General features: G+C 40.0%; 1 protein-coding gene across 5 annotated transcripts in view; it reads left to right on the top strand.

Moving 5' to 3' along the window:
• The window catches only part of LYPD6 (LY6/PLAUR domain containing 6), a 123,558-nt gene extending 103,605 nt beyond the window's left edge, over positions 1–19,953 (top strand). For 4 of the 5 annotated variants that reach the window (XM_060626461.3, XM_060626460.3, XM_060626459.3 and 1 more), the window contains 2 exons: positions 14,891–15,021; positions 16,964–19,953. In XM_060626461.3, the coding sequence (XP_060482444.1) occupies positions 14,891–15,021; positions 16,964–17,131 (299 nt within the window). In that variant the 3' untranslated portion in view covers positions 17,132–19,953. Of the gene's footprint in view, positions 1–14,890; positions 15,047–16,963 lie in introns of all 5 variants that reach the window. The other variant, XM_060626464.3, reaches the window with a different exon arrangement.
• The last annotated feature ends 1,423 nt before the right edge of the window (positions 19,954–21,376 follow it).

Raw genomic sequence — 21,376 nt, 5'->3', positions numbered from 1 at the left:
AGTATACAGATTGGGGTGCTCATGAGTGAACAGCCTTGTTGACTTTGATGCATAGGTAGAGAGAGGCATGCTTGAAATCTCAGCCACTTCTCTTGTCTAAGGCTATTAGTAGATCTCTTATCATCAAAGGTTCTTAGAGACATCAGCTAATCATAGGATTGCCCCCTTCCTCATGAAGCAGCATTGGAGTGCCAGTAGAGGTAAGTGCTGGCTTTGGCTGCCCTCTTCCCCAGCCAAAGGGAGGACAAGAGGAGAACAACCAGCCTTTTGGCCACTCTTTGAAGCATTAGTCATTACATAGTAACTTCCTTTATGTAAAGTTTGAATTGATGTTCATATAAAGATCCCATTTATTGCATATTTTGCCAGAGGCTTCTATTCTGGGACTGCATGAAAGCTAGAATTCTAAATGCCATCATTGCACACACACACACACACACACACACACACAACCCTGAGCTATTTAAGCCATTAAGTTCTTTTTGAAGGAAGAGATAGATGCCCAATTGAAGCATGACATTTTGACCCAAAGGCCCATTTCAAAATGAAGTAGATGCTTCACATCCATATTTGTATCTCTTTTATCCTTTTGAATAAAAAGATGGTTATATTTAGCTATGGAGTCACTGTTAATTGGGTATTTTAATTTTGGAGGAGAGTCGGTTCATTTGATGGAGAGATGGTGAGGACAGAACATTTTATTGACAAATGTTTGAGTGAGTAGATGGGCTTCGCTGATGACTTAATCCAGTTGTTAAAATGACTGAACACACCAACCCTGAATCTATTATATTTTTACATAATGCAGGAGTCTCATACCCTAGTGGAAGGCATCCTGTCTTCCCTGGAGGACTGGACATTGGGAGAACATGGAAAGTGCAATTAAAAGACAAGTGTCAGCTGCCTAAGCCAGTAGTATTTTGCCCATGAACTTCCATCTAGGCTGCCCATTAGAAACACTTACAGATCTCTTCAAAATCACTGGCCCTCCCTAGACCAGTGGTCCTCAATCTCCAGCATGATCAGCATTCCCTGGATGGCTTATTAAAACACAGATTTATGCCTCTCCCCTTGCCCCATTCCTGATTCAGTAAGTCTGTGATGGGGTCTGAGAATTTGCATTTCTAAGGAGTTCCCAGGTGATACAGATGCTGCTGGTGCGGAGACCACATGGTAAGAAAAAGCAGTCTAGGGAACTTGAACCTGCATGTCTGAGATGAGGGCCCTGCGCTGGTGTAGTTCAGTATCACAGGTGATTCTAATGAACGGTCAGGGACAAGAACCACTGGGAACGCCTCCCCCCACTAATAAAGAGTGAAAGGTACTGTTGTTGTCATTTCTAGCTTCCTCTTGTTTACTTTTAGGTTGAGATGTTAATGGGGCCTCAAAAGACCACAGGGAAGAGAAAAACATGGAGATGCTAAAGATTGGCTGATATTCACAAGCTAGATATCCAGCCATCTCGGTAATCAAAGATAAGTCCTGTCTGCATTGCCTTCTGCAGTCCTGTGCTTATTTTGGAATAAGCCAGTGTTTTTCTAACGTTTCCCCAGCAGAGTGAACATTTGGGTAGGTTGCTGATGGATTTGGTTTAACCACCACTTCTCAAACTTGATGGTACATTGAAATGGGTGAGGAGGGATGGGATTTTAAAACACTGATGCCCGGTCCGTTGTCAGGGATTTATATTTAAATAGCACGGGGTATGGCTGAGCATAAGGATTTTTGAACTCTCCCTGGGTAGTTCTAATATGCAGCAAATTTGAGAACCACTGTAAACAGTGACTCTGGACAAACACAGGGTGATTTGCTTGGGTAGCCAATCAACTTTGGGATGGTTCCAGCAGGGACAGAGCTGGCAGATTAGCTTTTGAAACCATTGCCACAAGTCAGACATATTCAGAGGAAATGTGGCAGTGCTTTCCTCGGTATTGCCTAGCAAAGAGGATGCAGAGGACAAGGAGGGATCGTGAACTGGTGCTCTCAGGCCTTGGACCAGATTTCATAGAGGCCCAGTCCAAGTCTGATGGTGTGCAAGTATATCCCTGTCAGAAAGGAAAAACAGGTGACCGGTAGCACTCTGCTTGAATTCCTCTCAGGAAAAGAGGAAGATCCCTTCTGATGCTTTCTTCAAAGGTCAAAATCTATTCTTCCAAAGTACAGATATCTGAAAGTATCACAGCGTTCACACAATTTCCCCCTTTCCCCTTTTTTCCTCCCACTTTTATCTTTTTGTCCTTACATTTATAAGGATAAATGGAAAGTGTTGCCCTGAGGCTTCATGACACAGAACCACCACGCCAGGCTTTTAGGGGGCATCATGCAGTGAAAGATAGGAATCTGGTTTCTTCGTTCAGGGAGCTCCCCAGTTAGGGGAGATGAGATCTGAAGGTATCAAATGTCAAAAATATCAGGACAGAAGCAAGTACCAAATGCAGCCTGGATTTCAGTGCTGTGGGAGCTTATGGGGACAATTACTCTGTGGGGACTGAGGTGGCCAGTGGCAGCATTGTGGGCTGAGAAGAGGCAACAGCCCTACGAGTAGGCAGCAGAAGTAGGATGTTGAAGAAGACGTGTCTTCTGAGAAGTCACGTGACTCAAAGGTACGGAGATGGGATTCCCAGGTGTGCTCCATGGACAGGGAGAGACCCGAACTGGGTACAGCAACTAATTCGTGTTGGAGAATAGTAGGAGCAAAGTGGTGGAGTTTGTTTATTTTTGTGAGGCCTTGAACATCAGGTAAGGAATGGGGACTAAAGCTGTAACCTGAGAAGAAATGAAGCCACGGTCAATTTTCTTCTTCCTCTGGGTTTTCTCCAGATTTTTCTGATGATGAAAATGGCATCATTATTATTAGATTAAAATATGAATTGCATCTAACTACTAAAAACTACTGACTGACCCTAGATTTATTTTTTTCTGTTTGTTATTAGTTTGGAGCAGCTATAGGACTACCAACAGGCTTTGTAAGCAGGGCTCAGTAGCTGCTATGGAAAAACATCCTAGCTTTCTGCAATATTCCTGGGTTTTTGTTTATTTTTATGACACATTTAGCTAGGTTTTAAGTATCACATGATGTGAAAATAACTTGTTGAAAGCAAAACAACAACAACAACAACAACAACACAATTTTATGTAGGTATTTAATCTTATCTCCATGGAATAAGCCCACTTTCCAAATTGCGCAGGGGATCGCCTGGATCTTAAGAATTTTCTAAAACTGAACTCAGTCAAATGGATGTAAATAGAGACTGTTGTATTTTAGCAGCTGAGGTAAGCTTGCTTCCAGAGTCGACAGACTTGTTGCGAATCATCATTTGGTAAAATAAGCATCCAGAAAGCTTCATCCTAACTAGAATCACTCTGTAGGAAAATGGTGGCATAAGCCACCTTCCTCTAGCTAACTCAGGTTCCCTGTCACTCTAACTTTTCAAGTGTGTGTTAGGCAAATATTTTCTTCTCCATCACTTTGTTAGTGCTTCCAGCACTTAACAGACTCCTGACACCATACTCTTGCCTTAGAACATGAGCATTTAAGAGCCCTCCGTAACTGACTCTCATTGTTTCACTTGGTTGGCTTCTGTTTAGGCTTTGGTCTCTGAGCACTTCCTGTGCAATAACTCTAGTCAGAAAGGATCTTGAAATTATATTATATGAGGGACCAGTTAAAGGAACTGGTGAAAGCAAAGAAGAGTTAATAGCATGCCCTGAGTTCACAGATTTTGCCTATGTGCAAGATTAAAAGCTCCTTGAGAATGGGGCTATCTCAGTGTTTATTAAGAGTCTCTGGAATTAAATGTCAAGTCAAAAACATTATAATTTTCAAAAAAGCTCATTCTGTAGAGGATGCCTAAGCAGCCAAGGCTTTTATGTTTCTTCTTGATTATGAAGTACAGATGCCTCCCTTTGAGGCAAAATCTTCCCTTGAAACTACTACTGATGCAACATCAGACCAAGAGAAATCTCGAGATAGAGGGACACATATCCTTTGGGTTCTGGCTTCTGTGCTGCTCACAGCTTTTCTGTAGAAGTCAAGGAAAAGCTGGACATGACCCTGGAGGACTCTTCATATGTCTGTCTGTTATCTAGTGTAAGTAGGAAATACATAAATGTGGTCCCCAGCATAACTGAAGACAAGCTCCATGGTTACATGTTTCCAGGAAAGACTTCTTTATTTTTGACTTCTTTCAGATTGAGCCCAGGCTGAGACAGTTCTTGTGTTTTACTTTACCCAAGGGTGGATTTTTTTTCTCTTTTAGGCAATCTTAGGATATAGTCCTTCAGGGTTTCTACCATTCGATAGGGGTCTGTACTCTAGCTCTAAACCCCATGAGGACCCCAGGCCTTGCATCTTCTTATAGTTTATCTATTAACATCTCCCAGCTCCGCCTCCATCCTGGGTAGAGAACTCAGAGCCTAGTGCTGGCTTTTGGAATTTCCTTCACTTTCAGGAGAGTTCATTTGTATATCTATAGAAAGTATTGGCTATATATTATCCAATACTCTTGGCTGCTATGTAATGAAATGGTGTTCAGGTGATCTATTTTGTCATATTGCTAAATGGAAGCCTTAGACTTCCTCCTTTTTCTTTTAAGTAAAAATTTTTAACTTAAAGTTTAACATACATACCAGAAAGTGAATAGTCATAGGTGCTGAGCTCATTGAATTTTCACAAACTGCACAGGCTGTGTGTCTGTCACCCGTGTTAAGCTACAGAACCTCAGAAGGCCACTAGGGTCCCCCACTCATTACACCCTACCTCTCAGAGGTAACACAGTTGTGACTACTATCACTGAGCTATGTATCCAGGGAATCACAGAATGTATCCCTTTCTTTTTCTCATTTTCTATGTGAAATTCATCTATGTTTTTGTGAGCCGCATAGTTATTCTCTCAGATGTATAGTAGATCGTTATACGAATATGCTAAAATTCATCCTTCCACTCTCAATGGACGTTTGGATTGTTTCAAGGTTTTGAGCGTTGTGGGCGCACTTGTCCATGTATTTCGGTATACGTATGTGTGCCTTTCCGCTAGGTCTATCCCACTGGGGTTGCTGGGCATGCAGCAGGCGTGCTTTGGCCTTACCGGATACTGCCTAGTGGTTTTCCAGAATGACTGTACCAGTTTATACTATCCGCAGCAGTGCCAGAGAGTGCCAGTTGCTGCACAGGCTTGCCAACACTTAGTGTTAACAGAGACCATGGAAGCTGGAAGTTAATGGAATGACATTTTTAAAGCGCTGCAAGTAAAGAACTGTTACCCGAGAATTCTGTACCGAGACGGCCAGCCTCACTTCTCCATATATCTATCCCATCTCTCCCAGCTGCCTGCTGGCTCTGAATTCCTGTTTGTGCCTCCCAATTCCCTTGAGAGTGACAGAGGCTCTGCTCAGCTTCTTTGCCCTTAGCAGGGCTTTCTGCTTGGCTTCTCAGCCTTCATGTGTGCAACTTTTGAGTCAGCAGGTGCCTTGAGGGGAGAACAAGAATAGAATGTCATGCTCAACTCAGTGTGCTGTTCGTCTCGCTGATACCTTGCTCTTCAAATCCTATCTGCCTTGGTAGCTCACCTATGCTTTCACAGAGATTTTTGTTGCTTTAATTTTATCTGGCTATTTTAATTTTATTCTGTTGTTTCTCAGTAAGAAGATACAAGCTAGTTCATTTCAGCTGGCATTGTGATGCCCAGATTTACTCTTTACTCTTTTATTAGAACTTTTCCAGGGGTGCCGGGGTGGCTCAGTCAGTTAGGCCTCTGACTTTGGCACAGGTCATGATCTCATGGTTCATAAGTTTGAGCCCCGTGTCAGGCTCTGTGCTGACAGCTCAGAGCCTGGAGCCTGCTTTGGATTCTGTGTTTTCCTTTCTCTCTGCCCCTCGCCCACTCATTTTCTTTCTCCCTCTCTTTCTCTCTCTCAAAAATAAATAAACATTTAAAAGAACTTTAAAAAAAAGAACTTTTCCAGTAATTTTTAACCCCAAAGTTATATCAGCCTAAACAAGATGGCTTCCTTTTGACACCCTGAAATCATCTAACCTACTGCAATTCAGTGTTTTTGCCCAAGTATTTTCTATTAACATAATTGCCTCAGATAGGAAGCATCTATTTGATGTTTTTGTCTTATCACTTTTATTTTAACTACTGTCCTCTATAAGATCCTGTTTACCCTCACTGCTTTTGTATACCTCCCCAACCACCTTTTTGGTCTTTGCCTGGTTATAAGCACATAGCTTTATGAATTTCAAAGATTTGCTTTAAAAGAGAGATTCCTCAAGTTAATATGTGACCTGTCCTTAGCAGGTATGGAACATTTTTTTTTTTTTTTGAAAAAATAAGACCAAAACAAAAACCAAGATATCATCATGGAAGCAGCACCCTGATTAAGAAATGGATTATTTTCAGTAGCCCAGAGGCTTCTTACATGACTGCTTTCAGCTACTGTCTCTATCACCAAGGATCCTCTTATAGGCTCAGTAGTGTCCCCCCCCACCTCAAAGTTCACATGTGAAACCTAATCCCCAGTATTCCTGAATATGATTGTAGTTAAAGATAGGGTCCTTAAAGTAGTGATTCAGGTTCAGTGATGAAGAGGAGATTAGGACACAGACTCGCACAGAGGAAAGACCATGAAAAGATACAGGGAGAAGTGGCCCATCTGTGAGCCAAGGAAAGAAGCCTCAGAAGAAATAAACCTTATTGACACCTTAACTTGGACTTTCAGCCTCCAGAACTGGGAAAAAATAGATTTCTTCTGTGTAGGTCACCTAGTCTAAGGTACTTTGTTATGCAGTTTATATACAATCTAGAATTACCCTGAATCTAAAACCAGACTAAGATAGTACCAAAAAACAACAAAACAAAAACAAACAAAAGCCACACAAAACCCCCTGAAATCTAATATTCCTTATGAATATAATCGCAAACACCCTTAATATAATATCAACAAATAAAATTTAGCAATATATAAAAATAAGCCTGACCAAATAGAGCTTATTTCAGGAATGCAGGTGTGCTTCAATATTTGAAAATCACCCAGTGTAATCCACGATATTAACAGGCTGAAGATGAAAAATCATATGTCAATATCAACTGAAGCAGAAAAAGCATTTGGCAAAATTCAATACCATTCATGATCAACAACTTTCAGAAAAACAGTATGAGAGAAACTTCCTCAATTTGATAAAGAATATTTATTTTAAAAAACCCGTAGCAAACATACTTAATAGTGAAAGACAAAATACTTCCCTGTTAAGATAAAAAACTAGGCAAGGATATCACTTTCATCATTTTTATCCAATGTCCTGTTGAAAATTCTACCCAGTGCAATAAGGCAAGAAAAGGAAATGAAAGGCATACAGATTGGAAAGGAAGAAATAAAACTGTCCCATGTCACAGATGACATGATTTTCTAAGTAGAAAATCTCAACACTTCTACACAAAACCCTTAGCACTATTAAGTTCAGCAAGGTCACAAAATACTAAGATTAAGACACAAAATTCAATTGTACTCATATATACTATCGATTAACACATGATCATTGAATTTAAAAATATAATACCACTTATAATGGTTCAAAAAATATTAAATGCTTCAAGGTAAATGTAACAAAACACATATAGGACTTGTATGCTGAAACTATAAGTGCTAATGAAAGAATTCCAAGGAAATTTAAGTAAATGGAGAGGCCACGTTCATGAATTGAAAGACTCTACATGGTAAAGATGTCAAATCTGTCCAAATTTATGTGCAGATTTTACACAATTCCTATCAAATTCTAGCAAAATTGTTTGTAGTTCTGGACAAGATTATTATACAATTTATATGGAAAGGTAAGAAACAAGAATAGCTGAAACAGTTCTGAAAATGGAATTTAAGTGGGAGGAACCAATCAATCCTCTTTCCAGAATCATCATATGGCTACAGGAATCAGGACTGTGGTATTTTCAGAAGGATAGAGACATAGATCAATGGAACAGAATAGAGATTTCAGAAAGAGACTCTCAAAATATGCCCAACTTTTTTTTTTCCAATATATGAAATTTATTGTCAAATTGGTTTCCATACAACACCCAGTGCTCATCCCAAAAGGTGCCCTCCTCAATAGCCATCACCCACCCTGCCCTCCCTCCCACCCCCCATCAACCCTCAGTTTGTTCTCAGTTTTTAACAGTCTCTTATGCTTTGGCTCTCTCCCACTCTAACCTCTTTTTTTTTTTTTTTTTCCTTCCCCTCCCCCATGAGTTTCTGTTAAGTTTCTCAGGATCCACATAAGAGTGAAACCATATGGTATCTGTCTTTCTCTGTATGGCTTATTTCACTTAGCATCACACTCTCCAGTTCCATCCATGTTGCTACAAAGGGCCATATTTCATTCTTTCTCATTGCCACGTAGTATTCCATTGTGTATATAAACCACAATTTCTTTATCCATTCATCAGTTGATGGACATTTAGGCTCTTTCCATAATTTGGCTATTGTTGAGAGTGCTGCTATAAACATTGGGGTACAAGTGCCCCTATGCATCAGTACTCCTGTATCCCTTGGGTAAATTCCTAGCAGTGCTCTTGCTGGGTCATAGGGTAGGTCTATTTTTAATTTTCTGAGGAACCTCCACACTGCTTTCCAGAGCGGCTGCACCAATTTGCATTCCCAATAACAGTGCAAGAGGGTTCCCATTTCTCCACATCCTCTCCAGCATCTATAGTCTCCTGATTTGTTCATTTTTATGCCCAACTTTTTGACAAGGATACAAAATTCAGTTCACTAGAGGAAAGAGCCTTTGCAACAAACACACTTGCAGGAGCATTTGGACATCCAGGGGCAAAAAATGAACCTCAACCCAAGTATTACACTTCTTTCAAAAGTTAACTCAAAATTAATCATAGACTTAAATGTCAAATATAAAACTATATGACCTTTGGGGAAAAAGCACAGGAGGAACTCTTCGAGATCTAAGGCTAGGCAAAAAGTTCTTAGACTTGATATAAAAAGCATGATCCATAAAAGGAAAACTTGGTAAATTGGATTTCATCAAAATTAAAAACTCTTGCTCTACATAAGACTCTGTTAATAGGAGGAAAATACCAATAACAAACTGACGTAAAATATTTGCTAATCAAATATCTGACAAAGGACTAGTATCTAAAATGTATAAAGAATTCTGAAAACACAACAGTAAAAAAGGAAACAAAATAAGCAAGAAAAGGAAAAAAACCATGAACAGATATTTCACCAAGGAAAATAAACAGATGGCAAATAAACACATGTTCAACATCATTTAGACATTCAGAAAATCCAAATTAAAAACATGAGATAACACTATATATCTATCAGAATGTCTAAAATAAAAAAAAAAAAAAATAGCAACACTATCAAATGCCAGTAAGAATTAGGAGAAACTAGATCATATATGTATTGTGGGTGGGAGTATAAAATAGTACAGCCACTCTCGAAAACATTATGGCAGTTTCTTAAACAATTAAACAGAGACCTACCGTATAACCTAGTAATGCCACTTCTGAGCATTTACCCCAGAGAAATGAGAACCTATGTTCACATTAAAGCATTTATACAAGTGTTGATAACAGTTTCATTAATAATATCCGTAACCTAGATACCCTTTCAATGGGTGAATGGTTAATTACAACGTTGGTACATCCACAGCATGGAATACTACTCAGGATTAAAAATTAACAAACCGTTGATACAATAATCCTGATAACTCTCAAGTGAATAAGGCTGAGTGAAAATGCCTAATCCCCAAAGTTTGAGTACTTTATGAGTCCATTTATATAACATCCCTAAGATGACAAATTTATAGAAATGGAGCACAGATTAGTGGTTGCCAAGGATTAAGGAGGGGTGGGAAGAGGAGGGACAAGGATGTGAGAATAAAAAGTGGACATGAGTGGTCCTTGTGGAGGTAGAAATGTTCTGTATCTTGACTGCATCCATATCAATATCCTGATTGTGATACTATACTTTTGCAATGTGTTGCCATTTGGGGAAAACTGGGTGAAGGGTACATGAGATCCTTCCGTATTATTTCTTACAAACTCATGTGAATCTGTAACTATCTCAAAATAAATTTAAAAAATCAACCAGTAAAAAACAAAAAGATACATCAGTTGTGCTAATGTTGAGAAACACTGATCTAGAAGGAAAGCCAGATATAACAAATGAGGAAGCTAAGAAGGCCTGTGAACCCGGTTGGGAGGAAAATCAAGGAAGGGTTCACAGAATTCATCACATTTATATTGAACCTTGAAGAAAAGGTTTCCAGGAGCAGAAGATAGGGGGAAATTTTTTTTGTTGTGAAGAATGGTCAAAGGATATAACATGGTGTCTCAAGGTATCCAGTAGGCAATGAGGAGATAGTCTGGGGCCTAGATTAAGTGTAATGTTGAATAAGAATAAGTGCTGAGTTTCAAATGCCAAGCTCTGAGTTATAAATGTAATCAATACTTCTAGCAAGGAAGCAAAGCTACTCCTATATCCTCTTTTTTTTTTTTTTTTTTTTTTTTTTTAAGAGAGAGAGAGAGAGATTGAGTGCTTGCGAGCAGGGGAGGGATAGGGAGAGAGGGAGACAGAGGATCTGAAGTGGGCTCTGTGCTGACAGCAGAGAGCCCAATGCTGGAATCAAACTCACAGATGGAACGTGAGATCATGACCTGAGCCAAAGTCTGACGCTCAACTGAATGAGCCCCCCAGGCGCCCCTCCTACTATATTACTGGCACACAGCTTCAGGAGAAGAGAGAGAGTAACAGACCACCTACTGACCACTCCAGTAGGCCAAATAAACCTAGCAGTATTGAGGCCAGGGCTGCTTGACAGCTAGGGTTCACTCAGGCTCTCATAGACAGTGAGTAGCGTGATCTGACCTTGGTTTCAGCAATACATCGGATGGCTGTCTGACACCTGCATTAGAAAGGAGAGGTCAGAGACAAAGAAGACAGGAAATGATGAGGTCCTGCACTGGGAAAATGGAAAACGGAACAGAAAGATTAGGGTAATGAACACATTTCAGGGAACTTAAAGACACCTGGCTTGGGAAGAGAAGTCTGAGCTAATTCTGAATTTCCTAGTCCGAGATGGAGGTGCCACATCTCAGGACTCAGGATGTCCCTTCCTGAGATAAAAACACTGGAAAGATAAACAAATGGGGAGGGAGGAATATGAGTTATTTGAGATATGTGAGGTCTGAGGTGCTGCTTGCAATGTCCAGGAGATAGCAAGAGATTGGTTCTATAGTTTGGGAGAGAGAATCAGACTGAAGACAACGTTGGAGGTTGGATGAGGTCACTTCAGTGAGAAGAGAATAGGCTCAAGAACAGATCATGGGAGAATATCAACATTCAGGTTAGAGAAAGGGTTGGAAGAGAAGAGACCAGAGATGCAGAAAAAAATCTAGAAGACAAAACTCTGAAGCCCAGGGGAATCACGCGGAAGACATTATACATAGTGGAGCCCAAGAGCTGCAATGAAATCCTTTGGGGTCAGACATGGGAGAAGGGGATCCAGTGGGACACTTAGGCAAAGTCATTGCAAAGGAGGACCTGGAAATAGCTGGATGTGAAGGACTGAGGGCGCGGTAAGGAACCAGGCTGGAAGTATGCCACCAGATGCCACTGGACTTTCAGTTTTTCAGCATAATTTGTAATATTATGATTACAGTTATTTTCCTGCCACTAATTTTCTTGCACATGGTGAATTGTTCTCTGGCATCACTTTAATCGTTATATATGTTTGCAGAGAGACCAAAACTAGTAGAGCCACAGGAATAACTGAGTGGCGGGAAAGCCTTTTACCAGAGAATTGGTCATTTTTAATTCAAATCATTTAATATATATGTTGTTGAAACTCAGTTTCTATTATTGGAAACTGAATATTTGTGGGTAAATGGAAATTTACATTTTAGCTTTGAACGTTGTTTTGATTTCAGAACTAGGTTAAGGAATTTGTGTGTGTATGTGTATTTCATGAAAATTATAAATTTCGTGTTTTCCAATAGTTGATTAAGCTCTCTTAATGAGTTCTGCTTTCAACTGCATGCCTGTGAGTCTTCCAGAAAAATACTTTTGTTTCACAACCTCTGGGAATACCATGCTGTTGCAGAATATGAGATTTTAGAGGCCGAAACTAACCTGGTAGAAATTCAAATCCATCTTTTATCTTTTAGATAAAAGCCTTTGAAATCCTTTTAGTGTGAAGTTATCAGCAGGCTTGAGTCTCATATAACCTCATTACTAACCCAAGGATTATTCGGGATGCATGGAGAGCAATGCTCAGTGGCTGAAACTCCTTTTTTTTTTATCAATTCTACAGCCCAGTGATAAGCCACATGTGGTCCACCTCATTCTGCTTGGGAAATGCTGCCTGCTTGCCTTGGAGATCACAATACACATTCAAGGCTCTCCTAAGTTGTGCTCTAAAGAAACATGTTCAACTTTATTTGAATATTTTCAAAACTTATTTAACTACAGAACCTTGTTTTACATTAACATTTCATAACTCACCCAGGGGTTTTGTAAGATAAGAAGTGGGATGGATACTTCTAAGAGACTGACACTTCGGATCTGAGGTTGCTGCTGCTGGAAATAATGGGATGTTCTCAAAATATCTTTGTTTTGAGGGTCAGATTTAGTGAGTGCAAGACAATTTTTTATCCAGCCTCATCACTGATCATTTTTGTTCCTTCCGCCCCCACCCCCCACCCCCCAGGATTTTAAGAATGAGCTTATTAAGTACTGGACTTTGGCATATCTTCCTCATTAGTTGTTATCTGTGCAGTGGAATAAATTTGCAATTAATAAATTAAAAGAGAGTTTGTTATGGGCATAAAAGTAAGAACAAAAAGTAGTTATATCAAGTTCACCAATTGTTACTCAAAGCTTACTGAAGATAAGAGAATTTAATACTTGGGGGATAAACCCAATTTCCAAAGCTGAAACCATATAATGATTTACTTATTCCATAAATGTATGATCTTATCTGCTCCAATTTATATTTGGAGCAGTTAAACCTCTGGCATCTGCTCCTGTTTCTGTATGAAGATGAGACAGGAGATAAGAACATTCCTGTCTTTATTGCTTTTTTGAGCATCTCAAGATGGGATGCAGTGGGAAAGGTGTACCTGTCATGGCCATAAGTGTCCAAGTCTGATATCAAAGAAGTAAACCAGTCTTCTTTGGGAAATGTGGTAAATCCCTCAGGCCACTGGCCTCCATTTGTTAAAACCTGTCACAGGCTTAAAATCTTTTTTTAAAAATCAGAGGAGAGCTGACACCTGCTTCCCATCAGAAAAACAATCACTCCAATTCTAAAATATTTTAGGGCTTTGGGAGAATCATTTCCAGGTGCAAAATTGTCAACTTTTCCTGTGAGTTCATAGGGTGGCTGTACTTACTCAACTCCCAAAGAGCTCTCCAGGACCCTGAGCTAGCTAGGACTGCCTTGACCTGATTCCCACCAATAAAATTCTGGTCAGGGTACAGTGTGGGAACAGCATTTTGGGGAGGGCATTGACCAGACTCAGCCCAAGTACGCCCACCAGTAGTGTAACCATTAAGAAAATCTCTGTCCATAGTGAGACTCAATCAGAGGTCACTCAGGTTCCTGTCAGGTGGGGAGGGGGGGGGTGTTAGGAAGATTATTAAAACCCCTGGATTTTTATGACTCTCAAGATGTGTCAGTGTGGTCTGTATTAGCTCATTCTCAGGGCCTAAAATTCTCAAGCTTTCTTCTTTGGACATTAGTACTTTGGTTAAAAGCTGCCAAAATTGTGACAGAATCTGGTGGGGGGAATTTTTATTGCCTAATAAATAATATCATAGAAGGTCATAATTCCATATTAGCCACTAAATATCCAAAATGTATAAAGCATGCAAAGTGGAATCCAAGATATGGATGAAAAACAGCTCAGTGACATTTCTTAAGAATTATTCATTCTCTTTTTCATTCTGAAAGTGGAGCAGGAACATTCTCCTAAATCCCAGGCTTAGAAAGCTGAACACTGCCTAGAGGCCTTAAAGAATTACTTTGACAAAGCCATTTTTCTTTAGTCTTTAAATTTGAAAGAGAAAAATTCTCCATGGTAGTTTGGAAGAAATCTTAAGTTTTTGGATTCCTAAGACCTGGAGGGATGTCTAGAAACTTACATCATGGTCGGTCTTCATCTGCCATTTTAGAAGACACTGAAATCATACTAGGGAGAAATGATGCCCTTCCATTTTGGAACACCTTCATTATTGAGTTAGTTTTCTTCTGTAATAAATTCCAAGATCTAGCTATGCTCATTGTCAAGAAGTTCTTTCTTCTGGATAAAGTCATTTTCTGAAGATAAAATGAATTGGTTTTTAATTATTCAGCCCTTACTTGGGAATAGCTGTTTCCAAAACACGCACACACACACGCACACACACATGTGCCTCTGCTATAGTCTTTTAACTCTTTGAAGACCATTGTTACCTGCCTAACTTTTTGTTTTTAAACCCTGTGTTCTTTGAACTTTTTCACCCCTTTATCTTCCCCAAAAGTTCTGATTCTCATATCCTAATCGTCCCTCCAGACCTCTCCTTCCCTAAAAATAAAAATCAATACAGTGGCAAAACTTGTTGAAAGGCAAAGAGTCATACCACTATATCTTGCTTTATGGGGATGACGACGGGCCAAGACACCAATATTCTTCAGAAGGCTCTCTTCCTACCATGGCAAAGCGCATCTCTCCAAGGACGTCTTTGGGATTGGACGTAAACTCAACACAGTGTACATCTCATGTGCTGTTAAATCTCTTCAGGACTAGTAATGTTGACCCTTCTGTTGTTTCGCTTCCAGGCAGGTCAGGTTAACATTTCCCATCTCAATTGAAACATATTTTTTCTCTGTTGACAGAGACCAGATACTGCTACACTCAGCATACAATGGAAGTCACAGGAAACAGCATCTCTGTCACCAAACGCTGCGTTCCACTGGAAGAGTGCTTGTCCACTGGCTGCAGAGATTCTGAGCATGAAGGCCACAAGGTCTGGGCAACAAAGCAAGTGACCGGTACAGCATAGTTAGTCTTCCTCCACCACAGATGCGCGCCCGTGCTCATGAGCCAGTTCCCACTCCCTGGTGTAACCTGGCTTTTGAGTACTTTTATACCATTATGAGAAGATTCTCCTTTCCTGTTTGCTCTAAAAGAATAAAAATTTACAGCAGAGCATAGGAAAACCGGTTTAATTATGTAAACACAACACCAAGAGGATATTGAAAGTTGTAATCCCTTCCTTTCCTCAGAAGAAAGTGGTAAAGCCACTGGAAGGAAGAGGAATGAGGGATCAGTTACATCCTCACGATAAAGCATTGCAGATGTAGCAACAATTCATTCAGCTGAGGATGGCCACGGCAGTTGAGCATCAATAGTTATCTGTGAAGTGAGGCTCATGTCTTTATTGGAATGCTGATTTGGGGAAGGTATCCATTGGCTCCTGAATAATTTGATTAGGTGATCAGAGAACCATCTCCTTGTGGGTTGGCTCCCTCTTAAACTCTATCTGGTGCCTATATGGAAGCACTCAGTATAAAGTGAACTTCAAGTGCAGCCGTGAAAGAGAATACAAAGAACCAGAGAAATGCAGCCTGACTTGTGGTTGGAGTGGAGAATGCCCCCGACTCTCCTGCTGATGGTTCAGAGCTGGCTCCACATATAATCTTGTATATCAGGCAGGCCTTGGCCTTTATTTGGAGTTGGCTCACTTCTCCCCATCAGGCTGCCTTCCTGGTGTCAGAAGCAACTTCTACTCTCAGTACCCTGGAGCGGCACGTTTAGTAGGGGCTTCAAGAAGACACCTAATTTTCAAGCAACTTGTGAAATACAGTAACAATTAAATTTTAAAATATAGTATACCAACTTGATCCTGGTTTGAAATATAAAAGCTATGTTCAAGGGTTTTACCTACCTCTCACCCCACTCCCAGAAAGCTAGGCTCTCAGTCCTTATTGTGCTGCTTTACCATGGATCAAGTTAAAGATCAGAGAAGTAACATCATGTGCAAAGGTCACACAGCTGGTAATTCTGTCTGACAGAATTCAAACTCACTTCTGACCTTCAGTTTCTCTCCTCAACATTATAATGTCTCCCTAGCCCATGTCAACTGTGACAAGACTCAAATCCCTGCAGGATAATGACTGAATAGGATATTTGCCATCAGACAGTTTTTCAAATATTATGGTGCATATGGGCCACTCGAGGATCTTGTTAAAATGCAGATTCTGATTCACTAAATTTGGGGTGAGGTTTGAGATTCTGCATTTCTAATGGGCTCCAGGTGATGTGGAAGCTGCTAATCTGTACTTTGTGTAGCCATGGCCCCAAGTAATTTCTGTCAACAATCCTTTAGATTTCTTTCTTTCTTATGGTCCATGAATAAAGTTGGATAAAGCAGGAGTAATTGCATTAATGCAAACCCTTCAAACTTTAACTCACCCACAAGAATGGTGATAATTATGTGGACAGTTCTAATGAAAGCAAATAGTTCAGTTTAAGTTGGGTTGTTTCCACTTCATGTACACTGTGAAAATTTGGCAAGTGAAAGTTTACCGTCTGAACAGCTTCCCCAAGTAGTCAGAAAGGGTTTCTTTGAGATAGGAGGGTATTAGAATCCCCATTACCCAGATGGAAAAGCTGAGACCTAGGAAGGTTATAAAACCATGTAATAAGCATGTGATGGGATGTCAGAAGCAGAACCCATGTTCCTGGAAGCTGAGTCCAGGGTTTGTTTTTTTTTTTTTTTTTGGCCACATTGCTTCCAGATGAAATCTCATCCCACTTCCTTAAATGCAGGGTCGGTGCCTCTTTTGTAGAACGGGTCACTTTCATTCAGTCTTACTGTGAGGGAGACAGTTCCTTCCAAATTCCCTGCCTCCTTCCAAGATCTGCCAGCTTCTCATCACCCTTCTGTTTCTCTTCCTTTCTTTCAGGTCTGCACTTCCTGTTGTGAAGGAAATATCTGTAACTTGCCACTCCCCCGAAATGAAACTGATGCCACATTTGCCACAACATCACCCATAAATCAGACAAATGGGCACCCACACTGCATGTCAGTGATCGTGTCCTGCTTGTGGGTGTGGTTGGGACTCACATTATAGCAGCTCAAAGACGCCATGTATAGTAGCAATCCATGGGGATCTCCATGGTCCATAGTCATGCATGAGTCGTTGGCTTGACAATAGTTACACATGGGAAACCACAACACTCACAGATGTCTTCACAGCCAAGCATCGCCATTTACCATGAGGAACAAGCGTTGTGTCAGTGTAGTCATTTCAAGTCCAAGACCTCATCAAAGCCAGCCTGCCCCCAAAATAGACCCTGAGTCGTATACCACGAACCTTTCTTTTCACTCCAGGAAATAGTTCTGCATTTATTGATGTCCGAGTCTCTTTATTTGGAATACATGCATGAGCCACAAGAGGTCCTGGGACCCTTGAGATGTTAGATGATATGTTATGTGGACATGCATACATGTGTGTGCTTCAGGAAAAAGGTAAAGACCACTGGTTTGGATATGACTTTATTTATAGCTTTAGAATTTTCAAACTTTGAATCCAAAAGGAACAGACTGTTTCCTTGGAGATTCTGACTGAGTCCCTAAAAAAGTAATATGCAGTTGTCCAATTTAATTTTCCCAACATTTTTCTCCCAGTGGTGGGAATCCTATTCCCTCTGCTCTCTGTGGGAAATAAAAGGCAATCATAAATTTGTTGTATAGGGGGAGGGCTAGCTGGAGAAAGATTTTTCCCAACTTAATGGAACTATTATCCATAAAGTACCTTGCATAGCCTTGCATTAAAATTGGTGAGATTGACCTTGATTTGGCACCTCATTGTGCTCCATGAGATCCTGGGTTCTACCTGGGCCAAAGGGTATCCAAAGAGTCCCAAAGCAGGATGGAGTTTTCTCCAGTCATGGGGTCTATTCAGGCGTAGATAATCTAAGGAGAGAAAGGATATCAGAATGAAAGGAAAGAGACATGTGCAGGTTGACCCGAGTTCACCGCGAGGGCCCAATCAGTAGCTTAGTCAGATTGTCCTTCTGCACTTCATACTTCCAGAAAGCCCTCAGGGTTCTTCCTCTTTCAAATCCTCAGTGACTTTAGGGAGAAGGTTCTACACTACGTTATCTCAAGACTGATAGGGAAGGAAGACATAATATCCTAGAATGAGAAGGAGGTAAGCCAGTTGGGTGATGGTGAGACTAGTAAGGAGACCCAGGGGGAGTTTTTCTTTTAGGTGATTGCTTTTGAAGTAGATGGTAAAATTTTTGCCATCCTTCCTGTATTTTTTGGCCTGAGTTACAACTTTTTCTTCTTCCTTGTAAATCATTTATACAATATTTATTTTTGTATGGGGTAACTAGAAACTAAAATATATTGTAAAATATTCTTTATTCTAAACAAAATGACTGAATTAGAATACTTATTTTTCAACAGTGGTAGAGCCTGTAATATATGTTTGTTGAAGGTTATCTATAATACTTGCACCAGTGTTGAAAAATATTAACTTATGTTTGAGCAAGAGTAAATGTGTTGGCCTCTAGGGTTTCACTCATTGTTTCCTCAGTGGTGTTGTCCCAGAAATGTTCAGGTGGTGACGATCACTGGTATGAGTTTCTCTGCAGGGTTATGGGGCATATTTTCATGAAATTTGGTGGAGCCATTGCTGATAAACAGGAGAGCATTGTCAGGGTCCATCTGCCCTGCACTGGAAAATGTCTGTGGCTCATAAAATGAGGCCCCCTCAGGGATTACCAAATATGAACTGAGAGCGGTAACTCTGATACAAAATAATCTAAATTGCATCAAATGGCCTTAAATCAGAGTTTGGTAGGCTTATCAATACTTTGCTTATAACTGGGGTGAGAGAAGTAGAGGGAGAGAAAGCAAGATATTTACTAAGCACCTCTTATGTGGCAGGCACTATGCTAAGCACTTTATATATGTATGTATGTATTAAGTCCTGTAAAACCTGCAAGCACCCTGAAAGGAATATTACTAGTATTTTCACTTTACAGATGAAGGTACTAAGGCTCTAAGAAGCTCAATAACATGAAGCCTTTTCCTCCCTATTTAAGTTATATAGGTTGAGGTGGGATTGAAGAGTGCAGGGACAATGGAATTACCACCCCTAGGAAAACTTCCAGACCTGACCATGGGAATTTGACCCTCTGATCATGTGGTGTTTGTCTAGTCCTGCCTCTGCAGGATGTCATTTGTGTGGGTCCCCTAGATGGTGTTTTTTCTTTAAGGGGTGGAGGTACAGCTTCCTAGTTCATTCCTCTTGCTAAAAGAGGTAACAGGTCAATTGCTATAATTGCTAAAAATGCTTTAAGACAGTGAAAACTTGATGTTGTACATATCTACAAGTACCATTTTTTGTGCATGGCCACTCTCCACTGATACCTGCCAAGTACTGCATGCAATTTGAGTGAGAGACAGAATCCAAATGCTGGTTCTTAAATCATAAAGCGACCACTCCAGAGCTTCCCTGTCTGGTGTGCAGGGGCCAAGTCCACAGTGATGTGAACTCATCTGCCACCCGGGGGATCACTGCAAACTCTACACAGATTTGACTGCATGCACCTTGAGTGCCTGTCAGAATGGCTGACGTTTCATTCTCTTGAAAGAAAGTGGTTGGCTCACCTTCCCCAGCCTCAAGAAGCCAAGGAAGGGCCATTCATGTGGAAGGCCCAGGACTGGTCATCCATCTGACTTTTATACCACATTAAACTTTCCCTCAAATCCCACCATTGGTGACGGCTTGAAGTGCAAACAGCCATGATGTGTACATTAACCTATGTGCCACTTATTTATTTTCAGACTCCCCATAGCATTCATGTCAATAGAGATTAATGCCTAAATTTTGTAAATATTGTACATTTTGTAAATCAATGAATAAAGGTTTTAAGTGTATCTCATCAGGCTCCTCCCTGTAAATGTACATGTCAATCAATGATTAAGGCATTCAGGTTATGTATAAGGCGTAGGGCTTAGGATCACAGGGAACTTCCTTCCAAGAGCACATTTTCTCGTTGTACAGTCAAGACATACACGCATGAAAAGATACAAGACAATTCACTCATGCCAAATGATTCATGTAGACAGTAAGTGCTGCAGAAAATAAAAGAGGGAAAGATTACCAGACTTTTTAATCAGGTCTACAGTTTCCCTAGAGCGTTTTCTTTGTTAAATCAGGAAAAATAAAAGTGTGTGTGTGTGTGTGTGTGTGTGTGTGTGTGTGTGTGTGTGTATCTAAATACTACCCCATTAACTCTTAATTTTTAAATCTCATTTTGTTCTGTTAGTGATGATCCAATAGAAAGTGTTTTTCCTTGATGGTTTCTTCTGCAACAAGAAACAAATATTTGAATAGTATAAATGTTTATCTATGCAGTGAATTTATTTTATTTTTCCTAGTAAAATTATAGATATTGAAAGTGGTCTTAAAAATCTTCAGCTTGGGGGCGCCTGGGTGGCGCAGTTGGTTAAGCATCCGACTTCAGCCAGGTCACGATCTCGCGGTCCGTGAGTTCGAGCCCCGCGTCAGGCTCTGGGCTGATGGCTCGGAGCCTGGAGCCTGTTTCCGATTCTGTGTCTCCCTCTCTCTCTGCCCCTCCCCCGTTCATGCTCTGTCTCTCTCTGTCCCAAAAATAAATAAAAAACGTTGAAAAAAAAAAAAATTTCAAAAAAAATCTTCAGCTTGTTTGTGGTCTCTGGTTATTCTATTCTATTTATTTATTTATTTATTTACTTATTTATTTATCTATTTATATTTTTTAATTGAGGCACGTTGACATATTTTATTAGTTTCATGTGTGAAACATAATGATTTGACATTTGTATACATTGTGCAATGGCCACCATAATTCTAGTAAATATCTACTACCTTACATAGTTCTAAATGTTTTTTCTTCTGATAAGAACCTTTAAGATTTACTCTCTTAGTATCTTTCAAATATGCAGTACAGTATTATTAACTATAGTCACTATGCTGTACAATCCCATGACTTTCTTTTTTGTAACTAGAAGCTTGACCTTTAGACCACCTTCACCCATTTCTTCCCTGCTCCTCCACCTTTGGCAACCACCAATCTATTCTCTGTATCTATGAGCTTGCTTTTTTTTATTTGTTTTATTTTTTTTAATTTGTTTTTCAGATTCCACATATAAGTGAAATCATCTAGTATTTGTCTTTCTCTGACTTATTTCACTTAGCGTAATACCCTCAAGTTCCTTTCATGTTGTAACACATAGCAACATTTTTTATGGGTGTCTATATATATATGTGTGTATATATATATATATATATATATATATATATATATATATCTTCTTT

This window comes from Panthera onca, chromosome C1 (assembly GCF_046562875.1).
Source record: "Panthera onca isolate mPanOnc1 chromosome C1, mPanOnc1 haplotype 2, whole genome shotgun sequence".
Classification (NCBI taxonomy): domain Eukaryota; kingdom Metazoa; phylum Chordata; class Mammalia; order Carnivora; family Felidae; genus Panthera; species Panthera onca.
This window is presented reverse-complemented; position numbering and strand designations above follow the sequence as displayed.